The 23,963-nt window shown below is 44.1% G+C and overlaps 1 protein-coding gene, 1 non-coding gene and 1 pseudogene across 2 annotated transcripts in view; 1 reads left to right on the forward strand and 2 right to left on the reverse strand.

Moving 5' to 3' along the window:
• Positions 1 to 2,339: 2,339 nt before the first annotated feature.
• Cfap221 (cilia and flagella associated protein 221) overlaps positions 2,340 to 23,963 on the reverse strand; it is a 94,101-nt gene continuing 72,477 nt past the window's right edge. The window contains exons 20-24 of the mRNA XM_042685135.1: positions 22,667 to 22,825; positions 21,245 to 21,336; positions 14,643 to 14,735; positions 4,378 to 4,473; positions 2,340 to 2,469 (exon numbers count right to left, since the gene is read on the reverse strand). Of these exons, the coding sequence (XP_042541069.1) occupies positions 2,361 to 2,469; positions 4,378 to 4,473; positions 14,643 to 14,735; positions 21,245 to 21,336; positions 22,667 to 22,825 (549 nt within the window). The 3' untranslated portion in view covers positions 2,340 to 2,360. The remainder of the gene's footprint in view (positions 2,470 to 4,377; positions 4,474 to 14,642; positions 14,736 to 21,244; positions 21,337 to 22,666; positions 22,826 to 23,963) is intronic.
• On the reverse strand, positions 6,313 to 6,447 carry LOC122112482. Its single transcript, XR_006148213.1, has one exon. It is a non-coding gene; the product is annotated as a U8 small nucleolar RNA (small nucleolar RNA).
• On the forward strand, positions 7,282 to 7,726 carry LOC122112330 (annotated as a pseudogene).

Genomic DNA, 23,963 nt, shown 5'->3' on the forward strand with positions numbered 1-23,963 from the left:
GTAGATAAAAGGGAGGTGGGGATGGTAGAATTAGGTAGGGGTTCAGAAACAGATGGTTGCGTGCTGCTGAGTGAGGCATGAATGAAGTAGTGTTAGGTTTGGGTATGCAAGTATTGCTGGGGCAATGTTGTGGCAGAGACTAGGTAAAAGCTTGGAAGGCATCAAGGTAGAGGGGGTTGAGTCTCAGGGAATGACATATGAAAAGGTTCAGTGTGAATAGTGGTCTATGCTTAGGGAATTACTGGTAAACTAGGCCTTAGAAAGCTAGAGACTGGGCATGTGGCAAAGAGATGTGAAGGGGAGAGTGTGGTTCTCAGTTCTTGGGAAACTTAAAAATCTGAGGATCAAGGTTCAAAGCAAGCTTGAGAAGGAAAGTCTGTGAAACCCTTATTCTATTAACCATCCAAACCAAAGTTGGGAGTGGAGCTGTGGTAAAATGGTAAAGTACCATCCTTGAGTGAGAAGCCAAAGGACAGCAGAGGAGGCCCTGAGTTGGAGCTCCATTTTTGGCATGTGCATGCAAGTGCAAACACACACACACACACACACACACACACACACACACACACACACACACACACACCACCTGGAGAAGGATAAGCCAAACTAGAGAGGCTGTTCACTCATAGGGGGAGGGTATAAACACAGTGTTAAGATGGGGATAATTGGGAGGGGCAGCATTCTCATTCTGAGTGTGCCTCTGTGTAATGGTCTTCTCAAATAAACGAATAATTAAAACTAACTAGGGGGGTTGGGAAGGTGGCTCAGTGCTTGCCCTGCATGCATGAGGCCCTGGGTTCGATTCCTCAGCACCACATAAGCAGAAAAAGCTGGAAGTGGTGCTGTGGCTCAAGTAGTAGAGCCTTGAGCTGAAGAGCTGAGGGACAGCACCTAGGCCTAGAGTTTAGGCCCCATGACTGACAAAACAAACAAACAAACAAAAACAACTAAAGCCAGGCACAGGTAGCTCAAGCCTATGGTCCTAGCTATTTAGGAGGCTGAGATCTGACGATTGCCTAGGCAGTAAGGTCTGTGAAACTCTTATCCCAATTAACTAACCTGCCAATGCTGGAAGTGGAGCTGTGGCTCAAGTGGTAGAGCATTAGCCTTCAGCAAAAACAGCTCAGGGACAGCACACAGACCCCGAGTTAAAGCCATAAGATCAGCACACACAAATAAAACAAACAAACAAACAAATAAAACAACTAGGGTGTGGAGGAACTCAAGACAGAATTCAAACAAAATATACATCTGTCAAACATAACTCAAGCGTACTGATGGGAGTGGAGAAAGAAAAATAAACTATCTTAAATGACTTGGACAAATGTATTCTGACTGTATCCTATGAAGCTAGCTAGTCCAAAAGAATAAATACTGTAATCGAGTTAGTAAATGTATGTGGGCTTTTGTATGTTTGTGTGTATGTATGTATGCATACACTCGTCCTATGGCTTAAATTGTGGGTCTGGTTGCTTTTTTACTCATGGCTAGTGCTCTACCACTTGAGCCATAGGGCCACTTTTTTTGGCGGTTAATTGGAGATAAGGGTCTCACAGACTTTCCTGCCTGGGTTGGCTTTGAACTGCAATCCTCAGATCTCATCTTCTTGAATGGGTAGGATTATAAAAGTGAGCCACTGTGCCTTGCAGTAAATGTGATTTTTGTACAGGAAGTAGTTTAGCTATTATTCCCTTTAAAGAGACACTAAGATTGAATAAATAAACATAAAGGAGCTTGTTTTTTTTTTTTTTTTTTTTTTACCAACTCCTGTTCCTGGTCCCTTTGCAATGACTTCCTGTCTCTGTGCTTCTGGGAGTTACCATGGGGGTGTTTTCCAGTGGTTCTCAAATCAGCCTGCTTATTCTAATCACCTTCAATGTCCATTCCAGCTCAGTCCCCTTTTGCCAGTGTATGTGAATGGCATAGCCCATGGGAGCCACTGTCCACACCAGTGCTGCTCCTACTGGGAGCAGCTGCCATTGCCAAAGTCAATGATACCAGCTCTGAGCAGAGATGGAGGAGCAGCCCCCTCCCCAGCCCTACCCTACATTGGGCCCTGGGTCCCAAACCACAAAAGACTGCCCTAAACAACCATCAGTACCAGGCTCTAGGACCCTCCTAACAGTGGCACATACCTTGCTCTGAAAGGCACTGTCATTGCATTTAAGTCTTGGGCTAAAAAGCATCTCACCTAGCCATCAAACTAATGACATTTTATTTTCAGAAAGAAACAAAGTGTTAACTATATACATCCATCCACATTCAATTTTTGTCTCTAGGAACTTTAATTCCAAGAGGTCAGAATGTAAATTGGCATGAAGGGCCCCAGCAAAATGAGAGGAGCTGGCCTCTGGTGGTTCTTACTGCAGAATCAGATATGTGTTGAGAGCTTTGCCCTGCAGATTCTTCATCTCCTCCAGTACCTTCTCTCCTGACTTCTCCGCTGACTGTGCCTGGTCTTTCACTTCTCTGAACATCAGAAAACAAAGGTAATTAATGAAACAGGCAATGCACCCAACAACATCTAACACTTCCATTAAAGACTGGAGGCTTTGCCAGGCACTGGTGGCTTATACCTGTTCTCTTAGCTACTCAGGAGGCTGAGATGTGAGGATCACAGTTCCAAGCCAGCCAGGGCAGGAAAGTTGGTGAGACTCATCTCCAATAAACTACTCAGAAAAGGCAGGAAATGGCGCTGTGGCTCAAGTGACAGCACTAGTCTTACGAGAAAAAAACTCAGGCCCTGAGTTCAGGTCCAGGATCAGGAAAATGATTTGGTGTGTGTGTGTGTGTGTGTGTGTGTGTGTGGTGTGTGTACATGTGCACATGCTCACATGCCAATTGCTAATTCTGGGCTGTGAACTCAGAGCTTGGGTGATGTCCTATAGCTCTTTCACTCAAGGTTAGCACTTTACCATTTTAGCCACTTTCCCATTTCTGGGTTTTGGTGGTTAATTGGAAATGAGTCTCACAGACTTTCAAACTTTGATCCTCAGATCTCAGCCTCCTGAGTAGCTAGGATGATAGGCATGAGCCGCAGCATGTGGGTGGAGTGTTTGTTTTAATATAGATAAGATTTTAGCTATTATTAGTAATAATTGACTCATCTGTAGGAGCCCTCAGCTTGTCTGGACTTCAGATTTGGCCTCTAGTCTCAGCTGTACCTGTTTCCCAGCATGTGCAAGCTACTTAAAATGTCAGGTCTCTAGGGTCTTTACCCCCTACGGTGCTAATTTCTGTGTAAGGTGAAACAAGAAATTAGTCACAGCATTAGCTGGTCTTTCATCTTTATGAATAAGGCAGTGCAGAGTATTTCTGACTTTTTTGTATGTGTATGCTAGTACTAGGGATTGAACTCAGGGTCTGCTGTCCCTTAGCTCTTTTTTTTCTCAAGGCTGGCTCTACCACTTGAGCCACAGCTTCAAGCATGGATTTTCCTGGTAACTTTGGAGATATAATCTCATGGATTTTTCTACTCTAGGCTGGCTTTGAACCTTAATTCTTTGGATCTCAGCTTCCTGAGTAGCTTGGCTTACAAGTGTGAGCCACTGGCACTGGGCTATAATTTTTAACAGCATGATGCTTACTTTATTCACCAGCCCCCTTGTGTAGAGGTGAAGGAAAGAACATTTTTTTCATGTTTGGCATCTTGTTCAATTCTTAGAAGGGCTCCGTGAAAGATAGTTAACACCCCCACCCCCACCCCCACCTTCCCCCCCACCCCATCCCCACCCCATCCCCACCCCCAGCATGTTACAGACAAGGTAACTGAGGTTCAGGGAAGCGATAACTTGGCTCAAAATCTCTATGTGATAAACGGTAGAGTTGGGATTCAGCCCCAGTTCTTGTCTGGCTCCAGAGCCTGGGTTTCTTATATTAAATTAAACAATTAAACTCAATCAGCTATTATCAAGAAATAAATTCATCTCTGACACTGTATGATAAGCAAATGAAAAAACTAGATTCACTTTTTGTTTTTTTGGGTCCTGTCGTGGGGCCTGAACTCTGGGCCTGGGCGCTGTCCCTCAGCTCTTCAGCTCAAGGCTAGTGTTCTACCACTTGAGCCACAGCACCACTTCCGGCTTTTTTTCTGCTTATATGGTGCTGAGGAATCGAACCCAGGGCCTCATGCTTGCAAGGCAAGCGCTCTACCACTGAGCCACCTTCCCAGCCCTAGATTCATTTTTTAAAGGCCTCCATGCCCCCAAGTATTTGAAGATGATTATTGTCCATAAAATATAGTTAAAAATTTGAAGCATGGAAAACATGTCTCCTTCAAAGCCTGAGATGTTTAGATTCAGATATCATGGCAGTTTTGTACTTCCTGCAAGACCAATTTTGCCCAAGGCTATCTCTTGGCCAAAAGGAACCACTTACTTCTCCTTCTTGGCATCCTTAGGACTCAACATAGGGAACTCTGCTCGTATCATTTCTGGAGTCAATACAACTTCTATGCTATGTTCACAGATCTCCCTGGAAAAGAAGAAGATGTTGAGTGGGAAATGCTTTTCCTTTCTGAAATAAAAATAGAATTAAATATTGTGATCACTTAAGACATGCATTCCTGTGACTTTCAATGTTAGTTGCATCTACTTTTGTTGAATCTATGTTCAGAGAAGCATAAGACTTACAGATTGTTTTCTAACAGCAAACAATAGTAGGAATAGTTATTTATTTATTTATTTAATCGGTCATGGGACCTAAATTCTGGGCCTGGTCACTGTCCCTCAGTTCTTCAGCTCAAGGCTAGTGCTCTACCACTTGAGCCACAGCACCACTTCTGGCTTTTTCTGCTTATGTGGTGCTGAGGAATCGAACCCAGGGCCTCATTACCACTGAGCCACCTTCTCAGCTGGGCACTGGTGGCTCTCGCTGTGATCTTAGCTACTCAGGAGGCTGAGATGTGAGGATCATGGTTCAAAGCCAGCCTGGGTGGAAAATCCATGAGACTCTTATCTTCAATTAACCACCAGAAAACTGTGGCTCAAGTGGTAGAGTGCTAACCCTGAGTTGAAGAGCTGAGGGACAGTGCCCAGGCCCAGAGTTCAAGCTCTATGACTGTAAAAAAAAAAAAAAAGTCCTTGAAGATAGGGTCACATATTCTAGATTTATTTCAAATGTTCATGAGACAGTTGATGGAATACACCAGGTCTTGTCCATAAAGAGGCATCAAATGATTTCAAAAGATAAGAATCACTTTAAGACTATGTTCTCTAGCCACAATAGAATTTGAATAAAAATTGTAGCTGAGCTGCTGGTGGCTCATGCCTATAATCATAACTACTCAGGAGGCTAAGATCTGAGAATCATGGTTTGAAGCCAGCATAACTACTCAGGAGGCTAAGATCTGAGAATCATGGTTTGAAGCCAGCGTGGGCAGAAAAGTCCATGAGACTCTACTCTTCAATTATCCAGCAAAAAAAGCCTGAAATGGAAGTGTGATTGAAGTGGTTCAACACAAGCTTTGAGCAAAAAAAAGCCAAATGGGGGTGTGAGTCCATGAGTTCAAGTCTCTGTACTGGTATATACACATGTACACACACACATACATACACACAATCTACTAGCCAATAACTAACTATAAAATCCACGAAGTCTATGGTTGTTTTAAAATCGAACAATGTATTTCTAAACAGTCCAAAGAATTTCAAAGGATCCAGGTCATTTTTTAAAAACTTTTTTGGTAGTTTGCTTAGAGCAGGGCTGTTACAGTTCGGATAGGAGCCATCCCCCAAAAGTTCTTGTGTTGAAGCAGCAAGGTTCAGAGGTGAGCTTTCCAAAAGTGATTGGACAGGAGTGCTGAGCTCTGACTTCATTAACAAATTAACTCACAGATGGATTCAAAAGTTGATGGCCTTATTCAGAGAGTGTGGCAACTATGATTGGACCTGGTTGGAGGGAGCGGGTCACTCACTGCTGGTGTGCCTTTCCCTGTCTTTTCCGGTCTTCTCTCTACCTCCTGGTTGTGATACAATGAACAGTCTCTGCCACACACCCCTGTCTGCACACTATAGACTGCAGCCTCTCAAACTATGAGTGAAAATAAATCTGGAAATAAGTAATTAACAAAAATTTAAGGATTTTTTTTGGGGGGATGCCATGCTGGGGTTCAAATTCAGGGCCTTGTACTTGGTAGGCTGTCGTCTACTGTTTGAGTTGTGCTTCCAGCTCTGCTTTTTACTGGATATTTTGGAGATGGGGTCTAGTGAACCTCTGTCTGAGCTGGCATCAAACCATGATCCTCTAGAACTCAGCCTCCTGAGTAGTTAGGGTTAGTGAGCCACCAGTGCCTAGCTAAAAGTCTTAAAAAAAATCATACAAGAGCATCCAGGGAATTGCAAGTCCTGATTATGTAGAGACACGTGCTATTTATTATGGGACATCCAGTTATCATGTTCTATCTTTTCTCCAAAAGGAGGAACAGGTAAGGATTATCTTACCTAAAACTTTCACCAATTTTTTGGTAGTGCTGAGGTTTGAATTCAGGACTTTGTCCTTGCTAGACAAGCATAATAAAATCAGTCCTGGAATGTGGAGCTCTTTTGCTCAAGGCTAGTACTCTACCACTTTGAACCACCACAGCTCAATTTCTGGTTTTCAGGTAGTTAATTGGAGATAAGAGTCTCATGGACTTTCTTGCCCAGGCTGGGTTTGAACTGTGATCCTCAGATTTCAGCCTCTTGAGTCACTAGGATTACAGGTATAAGCCACCAGGGCCTGCCTCATTTCTCTCTCTCTCTCTCTCTCTCTCTCTCCCCCTCTCTCTCTACACACACACACACACACACACACACACACACACACACACACACACACACACACACATTTTTCCAGTCATGCAGCCTGCACTCTGGGCCTGGGCGCTGTCCCTCAGCTCTTCAGCTCAAGGCTAGCACTCTACCACTTGAGCCACAGTGCCACTTCTAGCTTTTTCTGCATATGTGGTGGTATGGACTCAAACCCAGGGCCTCATGTATTCAAGGCAAGCGCTCTACCACTGAGCCACCTTCCCAGCCCCACCTGTCTGTATTTTTAAAGGGGATTTATTTAAGAAACATAAAACATGGGAGCTAGTGCAGCCGCAGCAGCTGAGTGAAGGTTTTAGCAGCTCTGGGATCCCATCTCCTGATCGCCAAACCCTAGGAGCCGGGTTTCCTTAAACTAGCCCTGCTGTCTTTGCTCTCCCTGGGCTGCAGAAAGCTACCAGGTTTTAGCCAGCTCAAACAAGCTGCCTGTGTTCCCTTTTCTTTTTTCCATGCGGGTGTTTTTGACTACAATTCTATGAGATCCCAATGGTGTAGACAAGTGGCGATGGATCTAGGAGTGTACCAACTGAGACAGTTTCAATCTCTTTGTTGTCATCGTTGCTGGGAACTGAAAACACCTCTGTGAGACTTGACAATAGCTTCTCTGGTGCAAGTGTGGTAGCTATCGACAACAAAATCGAGCAAGTTACGGATTTGGTGAAACCCATTTGATGTAAGATTTGATGAAAGAGCTAATAGAGAAAAAATTCCCAGCTGAAGTAGGAAAACAGTCTGCTGAAGACTCTGGCCAGTCCTGAGCAGCTGGCCCAGTTTCAGGCCCAGCTGGAGACTGGCTCCCCGCCCGCTATCACGCAGCCACAAGGGACCACACAACGCCTCCCTCCCCCCCAGCCAAGCCAGCATCCAAGGGCTTAGGACCAACTGCCCCACAGAATGAAGAACTGGCTGCTGCTGTCTGAACTGAACAGAAGAAGATGTGCTAGGGAGAATCCGCCTCCACATTCCATTTCATTGCTCACTGCAAAAGAGACGTGAGACTGATACATGCCATTATCTCTTCTTTCCAGTATTAAACACTCATATGCTTTTGACTTGAAGAAATTTACTAGTTGGGTGAATTAAAGGTTAATCTGAGAATTAGAATGATGTTTCCAGTGCAGCTTGGCAGATATCTGAGGAATGGTTTAATTGATGCTCAGGAGCTGTGTGCCTTTCCATCCCCTCCTGCTGCCCACCCCCTTCCAACAGTCCTCTCTCCTGCCTGCACACTGTGCTCCACGGGGCTAAGGAAGTGTGGAGTTCCTCCTGGATTTTGGGTTCTGCATTCTCCTCTCCTCCCCCATGAGGAACTAAAAGAGAGGTCAGAGACAAACTAACATGAGGGTGGATGCAGTCATTGTACAAGTTGACGAAACAAAGTCCATAAAACACACACACACACACACACATACACACACTAGTACTGTACCTCTTTTCTGAAACATTGGATGACTCAAAACTATTAGTGACAAATGGTGACAGGTAGCTTGGACCTAGGCTATCTTTCTATGAGGTTGTGTTGCTTATTGTATATTTGTGTATGCAATGTAATTATTTTATACAATAGAAGACTGTAACTACTATTTAGGTTGTACACATTGAAATTTAGATGTTTCATAGGTGTTGGAAGAGGTGTGGACTGTCTTTTCTAGAGAGATCAACATAAAAACTGCGTCATGACAAAAAAAAAATCACACCTGAAGAAATTTTACGAATTTGGTATAGTTTAGTCACTTTGTGTAGTTTGAAATGTAGCTGCTGAATATTCTGAAGTGAATCCCTCTTTACTGCAGTCTTTCCTTTGAGCTGGTCGAATACTTGGAATAATGATCAGTCCTAGCTGAGTGGATTACCCACTAGGAGTTTCTGCATATGGCCTGTATAGTAATTATATGCATATGTTTCTGTGCATGTTCTCTACACAGTTGTAAGGTGTCACGGTATTTAACTGTTGTACTTGTCAACTTTCAATAAAGCATATAAAATGTTAAAAAAAAGAAACACAAAATATGACAAAACACACTACACGAGAACACACTTTGCACAATAAGATGGGCAATATTTCCCAAGTACAAGCCCTCAGATCTACTAATGTCACATGGGTGTAACAGTGAGAGCAAATGATCCATATTCATAAGGACCCAGGTCAAAAAGCAAACAGTATAAATACCTATCTTTGTGGGGAGCCAAAAGGGAGTCTCTCAACATGATAGGCTTGACTATCTCACTGGAACATCTTGAGGCTGAGTTTACAGAATCCGGCCTTTTCACCCTGCCCTAAGCAAACACCCTGCAGCTACTAATGACCACCTTTTCACCTTGCCATAAGCAAACATCCTACAGCTGCTTTGGCCAGTGAAAAAGCTTCCTTAATGGCCAATGAAAAAGTTTCCTTATTCCAAGCATATAAATACCGCTGTGTGAAAAATAAAAATTTGCAGCTTGATCAGAATCCCTGTCTTGCTGTCATTCTTCGTGTCTCTTGTCCCTTCATTCCTTCTCGCTTAGGTTCACTGCCCTCGTTGACGTCCTGCCGGTCGGGACATATCTTTACTGTTGACAACTGTGTGCACTCACCTTATAACTGAGATCAACTGAAATACAGACAGTATTTGGGTCAAATTGGTTAGCTCTGTAACATGCTCACCCTGCATGTGGGGTGACCCAAAGGGCTGGGAGCTCAAGTAATATTATCTTTCACAAACGCACTTGTTACAAAAACAACATCTCTTCGTTTACTGAGGAAGGTTTGACATTATGTGTGTGTGTGTGTGTGTGTGTGTGTGTGTGTGTGTGTGTGCCAGTCTTGGGGCTTGAACTCAGGACCTAGGCACTGTCCCCAAGCTTTTTTGTTCAAAACCAGCATTCTACCATTTGAGCCACAGCACCACTTCTGGCTTTTTGGTGATTAACTGGAGATAAGAATCTCATGGATGGGCTGGTAGAGTGCTTGCCTTGCATGCTTGAGGCCCTGGGTTCGATTCCTCAGCACCACATAAGCAAAAAAGAAAAAAGCCGGAAGTGGCGCTGTGACTCAAAAGTGGTAGAGCGCTAGCCTTGAGCTGAAGAGCTAAGGGACAGCGCCCAGGCCCAGAGTTCAGGCACCACGACCGGATCCAAAAAAAAAAAAAAAAAAGAATCTCATGGACTCTTCTGCCCTAACTTGCTTTGAACTCTGATCTTCAGATAAGAGTAGCTAGTATTACAGGCATGAGCCACCAGTGCTTAGCAATTTAGACACTTTTATTATGATGCACATGCACGCATGTGCGCGCGCGCACACACACACACACACACACACACACACCAGAGTCAATGCTGTGACAATGAGCTGTCACTCAAATAATTTCACACCAATTCCAATTTGTAAAAGAAGGCATAAAACAGAACAGGATTCTCAAAAAAATCTTATTTATAACTCCAGTGTTAGCACTAAGGTGAAGCCAGGCACTGGTGGCTCACGCCTGTAATCCTAGCAACTCAGGAGGTTGAAATCTAAGGATCGCAGTTCAAAGCCAACCCCAGGCAGGAAAGTCTGTGAGACTCTTTTTTTTTTTTGTCCAGTCGTGGGGCCTGAACTCTGGGCCTGGGCACTGTCCCTTGTGGAGAGCTTGCGGGAGCTGACCAAAGATGGCGCAGCCGCATGGCACGGCCAAGACCAAAGATGGTGCTGGCTTCCGCCTTCCGCCTTCCCGATGGCGAGTGCTCTCTGTGAAAAACAACTCCTTATATGGCTATGGCTTGGCTTCTGGCTTGCTTCCGTGTTTGCGACCCTATTGGTGTATGCCACGTGGCACCTCGGGATTGGCCATCCAGGAGGCTTATAACCGGAGTGCGGTGCGGGGCGAGGAGGAAGCTAATAATCAAGGTTCCTGAATAAACTGCTTTGAGAAGAATCCCAGGTGTGTCTTCCTTGCTGGTCGAGGTGGATGCGACAGTCCCTCAGCTCTTCAGCTCAAGGCTAGTGCTCTACCACTTGAGCCACAGCACCACTTCCGGCTTCTTTTTTTCTTTTTGCTTATGTGGTGCTGAGGAATTGAACCCAGGGCCTCAGGCATGCAAGGCAAGAGCTCTACCACTGAGCCACCTTCCCAGCCCCTCTGTGAGACTCTTATCTCCAATTAACCACCAGAATACCAGAAGTGGTGCTGTGGCTCAAAGTGGTAGAGCATTAGCCTTGAGCAAAAGAGCTCAGGGGTAGTACCCAGGCCCTGAGTTCAAATCCCACAACTGAAAAAAAAAGTGAATATAATTCACACAGGCTAGCCAGTTGTGGAAAAAATACTAATAATTTAAAATAATGAAAATAAAACTCAAAAGAGGAGAGAAAAAAAGAACCCTTCTTAAGGAAATGCACCTCCCTCAAAAAAATCGGCAAGGAAAATTGCACACCTACAAAGATACAGTATATGGATAGATTACGAGAAAAATAGCAGAGGTGCTGTTTGAGCTGGTTAACTTTCATAATCATTAACTGTACTTTGAAATCTTGGCTGGCAATGAATAACTATGATTTTTCTTCCAGGGCATGGCTTTCTTCAGAGAATGTTTTCACATTCATTTCCTATGTGCTACTCTTTTAGAAGTTCTTCTGTGTTTCCATATATACTGACACAAGCATCCTCTATGATATTTTCCTGCCTTCTGTGCATGCTTCCCTATTATTTCAGGACCATTAAAAGCCAGTCCCCATACACTTACCTACAGACCACTGACCTGCTGGAAAGAACAGCAGTGATTGAACAGCAACTCTGTTGTTGTTAGTTGCTTCTTCTATCACCACAGAACTGTTTTCAAACTCGTCAGTAACATCAATGCATTCTTCAGGTCATTGAGGCTTTAATTCATGATAAGCACCTTGAACATCGTCAGGTGAAATGCCCCTGATGTTTTTGTTATAGTTGTTCTACATAACCAGTCCTATCCCCTGAATTTGGCTTTTTCCCTTACCCCATCTTTCGGTTTTCATGGAACTGTGTCTTTGAGGACATTAATAACTTCAATTTTAATCTTTTAGGATTTCAATTTATTATTTTTTTGCAGGCTTCAGAGATTTAATCTTTTTAAAAAAAAATTCAATGTTTGGGATGATCATTCTGGATAATATCTACATCATTGCTTGTAATTCTTGGGCAGAATGGCTGACATTGCCACATCCCCAGGAAAGGAGAGAAAGTCCAGAACAACTAGGCTGTGGCCTGCTCCTCCCAACACAGTATATTCTGCAATGCTCAGGCTCAGTGATCCCCGAGCCACTCAGGAGTAGGAGCGCTGCCAGGTCCCTCGGCTGCAGTGCTTGTGAGATTCATGCAGATGTGACACCACCACCCCGGGCAGCTTTCTGCCTTGAAGGACCAGCTCACTCGTCTGAATCCTCAGCTCTGTTTTATCCTTGCTGACATCTGTGAGTAATACATTGGCTTAGCCTGACTTGTCTCACTGAGCCAGACTTAAATCTTTCTAGATGCCTGAGAAGCACAAGAATATATTGATAAGTGAGTGTTTACAACACTTTGAAAAGTGACAGGAGTTAAATAATGAGAACTTCATTGGTGAAATGTGCATATTTATCCAGAGTCCAGGAACAATTTATTTAGGAACCTTAAATCTCAAAGAAAAACGAATCCTTCTATCTTTGTTATACTTCAGAATACTTCCCCTTTCTCATGTCAAGCCAAAACGATCCCATATATTTCAGCCAACTTTCTGTCACTGTGACAAAATGCCTGGGACAATCGACTTAAAAGGAGAAAGTTTTATTTGGGCCCATGGTTTCTCAGGTTTCAGTCCATGGCCACTTGTCTTCTTACTTTGGGCTGTGGTAGCCCACTAGATCATGACAAGAGCTCCTATTCACTTCATGGCCAGCTTCAAAGGAGGGAAGAATGCAGAAAGAGAGAGAGAGAGAGAGAGAGAGAATGAAGAGTGTGAGAGAGAAAATGAGAGAATGAGAGAACACCAGGATGCAAAAATGTCCTTCAAGGATCACACTGCCAATAACCTAACTTCCTCACACTAGATTCCACCCCTTAAAGGTCATACCATCTCCTGGTAGTGCCCAGCTGAGGACTAGGCATTTAACATATGACCTTAGTGGGGGCACACTAGATCCAAACTATAGCATCATGTAACTGTCACTAGCAAAGGAACCAGAAGCAAATAGAGGAACAATCAGGCAGACATAGAACTGGGCACTTGGGGATCAGAATCTAGACTCTTCAACACTCTGCTCCAGTCATGTAGAAACTAGCTAAAGCTGGCTGAGTGTTTTCAGCTTCTTATCCTTCCTTTTTTCATACATTCCAGGGCCTTGTTACTAGATTAGGAGTCTTCTCATTTCTGTCTCTTTTATCCCTGTCCCCCAAACTTGAACTCTGAAAAGGCTTCAGGAACTTACTCTGAGTTACAGTTGAGACTCAAAGTGTCCCCTCCCTATAGGACAAAAGTAAAGAGTGGATCTTCAGTTACAGAACCAAGGGGAAAAAAAAGACTTAATAAACTTCGGGGCCTTACATGCATCATATTTCCTAGCCACCCATGGGACACTTTCTGGAGTTATTCCATTTTAAAGATGAAGTCATCAAGGCAATGGGAGGTGGTCACTTGCCCAAGATGTGGAGAGTGAGTGGTGGGGTGGGAAGTTTGAATCTACAAATTATAATCTTTTGTCAATATGGTATGCAACATCTTGAACACTCTATGATGATACTATGGTTTGGATGTGATTTGTCCCAGAGATGGTTCATGTGTTAGAGCCTTGGTCCCCATTTGGCCATTTGGCCAGGTAAGATGTCATTAGGTAGGTCATTAAGTTTTTGAAGGTGCTTCCCTTAGAAGGGATTAAGGTAGTTCTTTGAGGACCCTGAGTTAGTTTTGGTGAGAGCAAGTTGTTGTAAGTGCAAGCCTGTTTTCTTGTCTGGCATATGCTTCTACCACTGTGGTGCCATCGGACATGAGGCTGGTCCTCGCCATGGCTGAGCTGACTGTGGCACCATGCCCTTTGGCCTCCAGAACTGTGAGCTAAGAAATGCTCTCTCTCTTTCTTTCTCCCTCTCTTTTAAGTAAAGTTAGCTTGTCTTGCCTATTTGTTTTGTTACAGTAACAGAAAACAAACAAATACAAATTGTTATGTCTAAAACTTTGTTATGTTGCTTAATTATGCTAGAAATTTTAGTTTGATTTTACTTTTGCCTAATAGAACCTGCTGAAAAATATTGAACTTGTTATTTTCTTCTGGAAATTATGTAGTGATATAATAATAGAGCTAAGCATATTTTTAGAAAGGAGAAAGCAATGGTTGTATTCTAGAGGCATCTGCAAATAGGGCAATGGTCTGGGAGCTCCTAGTGGAGAAGCTGCCCTGGGACCAGGGCATATTCTTTGCCTGACTCACATTGCCCATTTTGGGTCTCTAGTATTAGATTAAATGGGCGTGGTGGCAGGAGATTCAAAGATGTCTGCTCACTGGCTATTGGCTGCCAAGAAGTAATATGAAGCCCAAGCCTTTTGTTTCTGGCCTTATGAGTTCTTGACTATCCAGATCCTTACATCTTTCACAGACCAACTCAAATCCACATGACTTCGCCTGCCCATCAGCTTCCCTCTGTTCTCCCTTCCCTTGAACTCCCTGAGTACATAGTTATCAGCAGGCTTTAGACTTTGGAGCCAAATACTAGATGAGTACCTCCTCAGAATGGCACTGCTGGGCATTAGCTTTACCTACTTGGGTTGCAAACTCAGGTCCTTTGAACTGTTCTGAACTCCCTCCCAACAAGGAGTATATTTTTGGGAAACAGACCACATTAGAGATTAAAGGCAGAGAATAAAATGAAATACCGTTCAGCTGTTTCCAGTCTGTCTTCTTCTGGTAAGGCTTCCAGAGGGGTGGGGACATCAATGGGAAGCAGAGCTGAGTTGTAGGAATCATAGCTGCAGGGAGAAAAAAAAATCACACAAGTAGTCAAGGAAAAATGATCACACTGCCAGTCATAGCAGCCTTGATGTGACTGTCCACAGTCCTTCAGCATTATCACGGGGAGGCCTCTACTTCTCTGCCTCCTTCCCTGCAAATGCCTAGCCATGTTTCTGGAAAAAGCAAATGCAGGGAGCACAGGAGGCCCCAGCAGACCCCTGCATCCCCTTTATAAAGTTAGTCTGTCTTGGGTATTTTGTTATAGTAACAGAAAATGAACAAACACAAATTGGAATGTCTAAAACTTTATGCTACATTGGTTAAGCTAGAAAGCTTAGATGGATTTGATTTTTTTTTTTTTGGATTGGAGAATGCTTCCAAATAAGATGTTTTCTGGAGTGTGAAAACAGAATCAAAAGAGGATCTGTGTGTGTGTGTGTGTGTGTGTGTGTGTGTGTGAAAGAGAGAGAGAGGGAGAACAAGAGACTTGAAAGGTTTTATTTCCAGCACCAACAAAAATAAAATAAAATATAAAATTAAACATCCTGCCTGGTGCCAGTGGCTCACGCCTGTAATCCTAGCTATTTAAGAGGCTGAGATCTGAGGATTCTGGTTTGAAGTCAGTTGGAGCAGGAAGTCTATGAGACTTTTATCTCTAATTAAGTACTAAAAAGCTGAAAATGCAGCTGTGGCTCAAGTGGTTAGAGTGCTAGCCTTGGGCAAAATGCTCAGAGACAGTGCACAGGCCCCAAGTTCAAGCTCCAGGATTGGCATGCACATGCACGCGCACGCGCGCACACACACACACATGCACACATATGCACACACATACACACAATCTATTGTAATATTAAAAGTTGGTAGCAGGCTCTGTTTCTAGATGGTAGAATGGGCACTTGTTGGTTTGGATCTCAGCTTCTTTCTTATAAACTTTTAAAATGATACTAAAGAAATAAAAACTGAACAAACAACAGCAAAGAGAAAAGGTATCAGTGGATAAAAGTTTTCAACAATTTTGTGGGAGGTATTTCTAGCACAGCAAATGAACACTGATACCTGTGTACAACCAGTAGGAAAATGTCTTCCTCCTATATGTGGTGAGGGCTGCCTGCTGAAGGTAAGGCAGGGGCAGGAATGGATAATGGAGCCACTGAGGACTCTTTATGTGCAGGTAAGCCTCTGAGGAAGACAGAACTTGTATCTCATCACGGGTGGCTCATGCCTGTAATCCTAGTTATTCAGAAGGCTGAGATTTGAGGATCAAGGTTTGAAGCTAGCCAGGACAGGAAGGTTCATGAGACACTTATCTGCAACTAACTATTATACCAAAAAACTGGATAATAGAGCTGTGGCACAAGTTGTTGAATACCAGCCTTAAGTGAAAAAACTAAGCAAGTATGAGAGGGCCTGAGTTCAAGCCCTAATATAAACACACACACACACACACACACACAAAGACTGATTTTATTTGTTCCTGTGCCAAGCAAGTGTGCAGATGGTTAGAAAGAAAAACAATCTGCGATATCATGGTTTTGAAGGATGGAATAGAATGAGGAAGGTGTCTCTGAATTAACATGCGCAGATTTCTAGAGATACTATTCTGCGAAAAAAGCAAATGCAGAAGAACATATTTAGAGTGGCACTTTTTATATAAGAAAGAAGGGACAGGGCTGGGAAGGTGGCTCAGTGGTAGAGTGCTCGCCTTGCATGCTTAAGGCCCTGGGTTCGAATCCTCAGCACCACATAAATAGAAAAAAAAAGCTGGAAGTGGTGCTGTGGCTCAAGTGGTAGAGCGCTAGCCTTGAGCTGAAGAGCTGAGGGACAGCACCCAGGCCAAGAGTTCAGGCCCCACGACCGGACCCTTGTGTGTCTGTTAAATGTATTTGTAACCTGGCTTTGTATATAGAAGAGATCAAGATACAAAGGCACCCCAGTGGTGATATGCACACCAGGGCACATCATTCCCCTGGATACTGGACCCCACCACTCAGAGGTCAGCCCTATTTACTGACTTCACCATAAAGAACTCAGGTTCTAATTGAAGATCCCACAAAAACTGTAGAACATAGAGTTGAAGGGATAGCAGAGAAGAGAGAGAACAGGGCCTGGGCCATTCTCCAGAGACCTGATCTAGAACAATGGAACAGCAACAACCAAGGGGTTTCATGAAGCATAAGGAATTAATTATACATTCTCAAACCATGTTGCTCTTAAGTTATTTTCTGGTGTAAATATATTGTTTTCAATTTTATGGTGGTAGATGGTTTTAAATTAATATCCTTACTTGACAAAGTAAAACTGATAACCCTAAATTAGTTCTCAAATTGTTTCTGAAAGCCTAGAAACCACTGTCTTTAGGTAATTGTCTCCCTCCCTCCCTCCTTCCTCCCTCTCTCCCTCCTTCCTCCCTCCCTCCTCCTTCCTCTCTCCCTCCCTCCTTCCTCTCTCCCTCCCTCCTTCCCTCCCTCCCTCCTTCCCTCCCTCTTTTCTTTCTTTCTTTCTTTCTTTCTTTCTTTCTTTCTTTCTTTCTTTCTTTCTTTCTTTCTTTCTTTCTTTCTCTCTCTCTCTCTCTCTCTCTCTCTCTCTTTCTTTCTTTCTTTCATTGTGCTAGTACTGGGGTTTGGAATCAGGGCCTTTTTTCTCAAAGTGGCACTCTATCACTTGAACCACAGCTTTACTTCCAGCTTTTTGGTAGGTAACTGGAGATAAGAGTCTCACAGACTTTTCTGCCTGGGCTGGCTAAGAACCACAATCCAAACATCTTAGCCTCCTGAGTAGTTAGGATTACAAGTATGAACTACTACCATTTCTGTTTTGTTGTTGTTGTTGTTTGTTTTTTTGTTGGTTGTGGGGCCTGAACCCTGGGCCTGGACTGTCCCTCAGCTCTTCAGCTCAAGGCTAGCGCTGTAACACCTGAGCCACAGTACCACTTGCAGCTTTTTCTGCTTATGTGGTGCTGAGGAATCCAATCCAGGGCCTCATGCACGCAAGGCAAGCACTCTATCACTGAACTACCTTCCCAGCTGCTACTACTATTTCTTTGGGTGCTGCTCAATTTTAGATTTTATGGAAGTCTGCAGACTCAACAAAATCTCTTTGATTTACTAATGAGTAAAGAAACCAGTAAACTCTTTGAGGATTCTCATGAACATAAATAAAATAAATCCAAAAAGAACTTGGAGTATATAAATGCTAAGCAATCATATTGCATGGTTTAATAATATGCAGATAAATCTCAGGGTACAAGAGAAATCTCATAAGTAATAGGAGATAATCTATTTAAGCAAAATGGCCATAGATTGAAAAATCACTAATGGATGTGTAGGGACTTTCTATAGGCTGAATGTTTGTGTCTTCCCAAAAGTCATACATTGAAATCCAACCCCCAATGTGGCTGTGATTGTAGTTAGAGTAGAAGGTCTAGAAAGTATTTGGGTTATGGGGTGGAGCACTCACTTGGATTAGAGCTGTCAGACGAGAAGCCCCAGAGGACTGCCTTCATCCTCCTTTATGGAGAACACAGCAAGAGGGCACTGTGTATGAGGCAGGAGATGAGCCCTCATTGGGCTCCAAAGATTCAGACACAGCTTACTATTAGTATGGGTCAAGTGTTTTGGTTTTGGTTCTGGACATCAGACCCAGGAACTTGAGCATGCTAGGTAAGTACTCTAGCATTGTGCTATACCCTCAGCCACTTAAAGTTTCTTTTTTTCTTTGGTGGTAATGCATTTGAACTCAGAGCCCCATACTTGTAAGACACCACTGAGCCACGATTCCAGTCCTTTTTTGTGCTAGTTATTTTTGAGATAGGGTCTTCCTTCCTTTTTCAAGCTGATCTACCTAGTACAGGCTTTCTGTCATTGCTGGGATGACAGTGCACATCACCATGCCCAGTTTCTTCTGTTAAAATGAAGTCTCAAGGACTTGTCTTCCAAGCATGGCCTGGAACCACTATCCTGCTGATCCATCGTCTCCCATGTAATGAAAAGTGGCAGGCACACACTGGCATGCCCAGCTATCATACATGGGTCAGTTTTGAAGCATCCCCAACTCCCAGTTAAAAGGAGTCTCTTGCAGCAGTGCTGGCGCCATCTGGTGGCAACAGAGTGATTGCAAGGTTTTGAATGTGGAAAAGTGTGTGACCAATGCATGCAGTAGGCAAGATACTAGATGCTTTGAATGAGCATTTAATTTAAGTCTTCACAGCAGTCTGGTGAGGACGCCTCACCCATGTCACAGGTGAGGAAATGATTGTTCAAGGAGCTCCAGGAAGAAAGTAACTCACCCAATTGCAGAGAGCTGGGGGGCACAGCCATCAATATCAGAGGCAGGTTTCTGATGCCAAGGCTCTTGCTTTCTATGCTTCTACTGTCTACTCCCAATTTTGGAGATTCTTTATTTTAAATAAAGAATGCTGAGTTTGAGAAGACAAGGAAGCAGGGAAGATATAACAGGGAGAGAACAATGCAGTCCCATGCTGGGTGCTTTTTATCTCCAGGCATAGAGAAGAACGGAGAAGCACCAGGGGTAACCTTGAAAGGGGACACAAAGAAAGAAGACTTTGGAAGTTCAGCTGCACCTACCTTATATCAAGGGGAACTTTTCTGGTTGGCAATGAAGGAAAAAGTCAAATCAAGTGTCTTAGGGTCACAGGCTAGATTCCAAAGACCTTACATACCTATAGGATCCTGGACAGACAGTGGGTACGGAGTGGCTGACTTAATGTAACTCAGTACTATGAACTGGGTAATGTACAAAGAGAAGATCTTTGGCCCATTGTTCTGGTCCAAGGTTGAAGGGCTGCATCTGGTGACAGCCTTCTTGCTGTCAGTGCTCTTCAGTGGCTTAGGTCATCATATAGCAAAGGACAGACAGTGAGTAGCCACTGGGCTTTTTCACATTAATCTAAGGCCACCAGGATTTAATCATGGGTTTCACCTTGATGATTTTGTTTAATATTCCCAGAGGCCTCACCTCTAGACACCCTAGTCAGATGACATGTCCATGTTCTTCCCACCTCACACTGCTGTCAAACCCCAGCCCGAGTCTCAGAAGGGACAAACGATCACAATGATCGTCACCTAGTAGAAATTTAAAAAAAAAAAATCAAGGCTGAGAAGTACCCTTACAACAAACCTCATCCCCTGTCTCAGAAGAGTAGTAGAGGGGCACGGCTGACCCCACAGCTCCTGCATGTGTGGAGTAGTTCTTGATGGTTTTAAGCCAGACAGCCAATCGAGGGACTAGGAATGTGGCTTAGTGGTAGAGTGCTTGCCTTGCATGCATGAAGCCCTGAGTTCCATTCCTCAGCACCACATACACAGAAAAGGCCAGAAGTGGTGCTGTAGCTTAAGTGATAGAGCTAGCCTTGAGCAAAAGCAGCTCAGGGACAGTGCCCAGGCCCAGAGTTCAAGCCAGAGGATTGAAGCTCACTGGTGTGAGTTGGGGGGTCTGCTGATCTCAGTCAATGGCAATGATCAGCTTTTCTGACCATCTCAGTGATGGGGCCTCACTGAAAGAGAAGGTGATGGTAGCTGCAAATCATTGTGGGACCCTAGTCACATTCAGGCACCAGTATCTAAATAGCTACATTTATAAAGACAATGGGCTGATATCAGAAGTTTAAGGGCTCCAAAGTAGGTGTTGATCAGACCAAAGAAAAGGCCACCAAGCTGCTTATCTTAGAGCTTTGAAAAGATACTAAATAGCCGGATTAGCAAAACTGTATCTAGACTAAATTCTTCCTTTGTGGTTCAACAATATCCTCACCTATCTGTTCTGTATCTGAGGCTGAGCTCTAGGCTGTGTATAGAGCTGAGGGGGTGTGTGTGTGTGTGTGTGTGTGTGTGTGTGTGTGTGTGTGTGTGTGTGTGTGTGTGTGTGTAGGTGGGGCCCTATAAATGGAGAGGAAAGTGGGTTCTTTGGAACTGAGTGTGGAGGGTGCAGGAGGCTAATCTTGGCAATTTAAAAAACAGACCAAGAATATTTCAGCCGAATTCTACTGTTTAGTTATCTACCTGCGCTGAAGTGCTACTTGTCAATTAGCCACTGCAACATCACTTTTTCAAAAGTGTAATAAGACAACTTTGCTTAAGACAAATTTGCTGGGTGCTGGTAGCTCAAACTTGTAATCCTAGCTAATCTCAGGAGGCTGAGATCTGAGTTGAAAGCCAGCCTGGGCAGGAAAGCCTGTGAGACTCTTATCTCTAATTAACCACCAGAAAACTGGAAGTGGAGCTGTGTCTCAAAGTGGTAGAGCACTTGCCTTGAGCAAAGGAACTCAGGGACAGTACCTGAGTTCAAGCCCCACAACTGACAAAAAAAAAAAGACAAATTCATTTGACAATTTTTTGATTAAGATGAATTCAAAATAGGAAAATCAAGAGTACAGTATTCCATCTCTCTGACTTGCAAACATCCCTTAACTCACACTTGCAAAGTTTAATTTGACATAGCATTATGATTTAACTTCTGTAATCTGTGGGATTAATGACCTCCTGGGAGACAGGAAGATAGCAAGGCTTACCTCTGTGTGGGCTCTATCTTAGAAGGGTCTGGCATGGAGGAGAGCACCACGGGCTGGAACTTCTTCCAGTGCATAATTCCAGGGATAATGTCCTGTAACAGTAATAGGCATAGGGCCACATGAGAAGGAGGAAGGACTTCATTCATTCAGCATTTTGTGTGTGTATGTGTGTATTCTGGTACTTGGCTGGCACTCTACCACTTGAACAATGCCTCCAGCCTTTGTTTTTACTGGCTTATTGGAGATGGAGTCTCTTGGACTTTTCAGGTTATTTAATATCTTTTCAAACATCTAGGCTGGGCTAGCACTCTCTGTGGCTCCCTTCTAAATCAAGATCCTCCAGTTCTTGGTCCTAAGTCACCAAAGGCCTTGTGGGCCAAGCTAGTGAACTTGGAGCTGTTCCCACTGGCAGTAAAGCCCACAGAGGTCTTTGAAGTCAGAACCAACAGGATCAGATTTCTGTTGATGGAAGATTCCTATGGAGGGCAATCGCAGCAGTGGTGAGCCCAGGGATAGACTAGAGGAGGACCCTTGTAGTTCAGGAGGTGGACTGGTTAGCTATGGGGAGTGGGAGAAGGAGGGAGTCAAGTTCTGTGTACAACGCATGTGGATAACACATGGAGGAGGCAGTGGGGGTAGAGCTGGTGGAAGTGAGGCAGAGATCATGATCAGAGTTAGAGATTTATTGAGACTAAGGGGTCTTGAGGTGATTTTCAAGAGGTGCCTCTAGATATTCAGGTCAGGTGGATCATATGGGGGATCATATGGGGGAAGGAATTCTTTGTAGCCACTTCTGTTCATTTGTCCCACCATCTCCCTGTGTACACTGGGATTTTTATACTAGTAGGGATCAAAGTAAGAGGAGGTCAGAACAAGGAAGGATATGAAGCTCATGGCTGAGGTAGGAGTGAGGGAACAATTCCTTTTACAGGGACAACAGAGAAAGTATTGACAAAAGCCAACAAGAAGTGGGTGGGGGCTGGACAAGGTTGTGTTTGGGTGGACGGGACAGAGTTGGTTTTAGTGTGGATGGGACAAAGGTGGCATTTATTTTCCTTGCCGCTTTTTGTGTGTATGTGCAGGTCCTAGGGCTTAGATTTCAGGTCTGGGCACTCTCCCTGAGATTTATGGCTCAAAGCTAGCACTGTAGTTCTAGAATCACAGCTCCACTTCCATCTTTTTGGCAGTTCATTGAAGATAAGAGTCTCATGGACTTTTCAGTCCCGGCTGGTTTCAAACCATGAACCTCAGATCTCAGCCTCCTGAGTAGCTAGGTATGAGACACAGATGTCCTGCTTTCCCTGCTGCTCTTTCAGGGCTAGCCTACTCTGCTTGGTATGTAGCCGTGGTCCTCCAGGTTCATCCCCATCGCCTCCCTGAATCCCAGACCACCTCTGTCAGTGAGCTGAGAGAGGGCTTTACCGTGTGATGGAGAAACTGCTTCTGGGTGAGTGGAATGCTGGACCCCTCGTGGCACTCCTGCATGAACTTGTACTTGGGGTGAGAGCACACATGGTAATCTATCAAAGTCTCTGCGTAGGTCAGTGGGTGCATCACAGGAAACAATCCTGGGTTGGGATTCTGCAGAAGAGAAAAGGCTTCTGTTAACCCATCTCCATGTCAGGCCTAGGATGGGCATCAGCTAGTGTTCCCTATGGCTCCGGAGAGTGCTAACACTCTGGGATTCCTGTCTAGAAGGAGAAGCAGGAGACCCAAGGCTTCTTCAAGTGGCTATGGTTTAAGATGTCCTCATCATGCAGAATTGCCACTTTTCCAGATTAAGAGCTCTTCACATGCCATTTGGGTTTACTCTCAGTGGAATCAAGTGAAACTGAAATCACAGCTCGCAATGGCTTCTAGTATTTGCTTCTACTTACAATGAATTAGGGGATTATTAAATTAGCAAGCGGGTTTAAAAAGAAAGCAAATAAGCTTCTGGATCAGAAAACAAAAATAGCCTCTTAGAAACCATGCTAAAGAGATGACAAAAGCCATGACATTTGGTGTACCAGGAAGTGCCAACATTTAACATTATTGTGGTAGTGGTTTTAATTCAGGATGGCTCCATGAGGATGTGGTATCTGGTTTGAAGGGAGATCTTAATTTTTTTTAAACTAATATTCTGAAGAACTAATTGAGGTGCAGAGCAATTTTTTATCAAAATACTAAAATAGAGGACCTTCAAATAATATCCTTTCTGGACTTTGTACAACAAATCTTGTACTCTTGTGTCAGACACTCCCAAACTCCACCTTAGTAAGGCAAACCTGATCTAAATGCCAAAAGCCAAATGTTCCCACCCCCAATTTAAATATGAGCAAACTGGGGAGACATTCTACTCCCAGATGCAAGGTATGGAGGGCCCAGAAGTGGCGTGCTGGTAAGTCAGGAATGCTGAAGTGACTGTGGATACAGGGTCTGGGGCCAAGACTGGGGTCTAGGGGAAAGACTCACAGGGGACTCTCTGCTGAATGTCCAGGTGTGGAGGAGGAGGGTGGGGAGGGGACGGAACCCCTGGAGGGTGTCTGCAACGGCCACAGTAATGTGGGAATGAGCCAGTGAGGCAGGCACATTTAAGGAGACAGCGCCATGGGAATGAGCTGGCCATACTCCATGGAGGTAACCACGGGAGGGCAAGTTACTAGGTGCCTTTAGGAGTGTCTTCAGCTCTGGTTGACTGAGGCATGAGGAGGAGCTGGATGGCCTTGGGCCAAGTGTA

The sequence above is a fragment of the Dipodomys spectabilis genome, unplaced genomic scaffold (assembly GCF_019054845.1).
Source record: "Dipodomys spectabilis isolate Male_0828 unplaced genomic scaffold, ASM1905484v1 ptg000094l, whole genome shotgun sequence".
In the NCBI taxonomy this organism is placed as follows: domain Eukaryota; kingdom Metazoa; phylum Chordata; class Mammalia; order Rodentia; family Heteromyidae; genus Dipodomys; species Dipodomys spectabilis.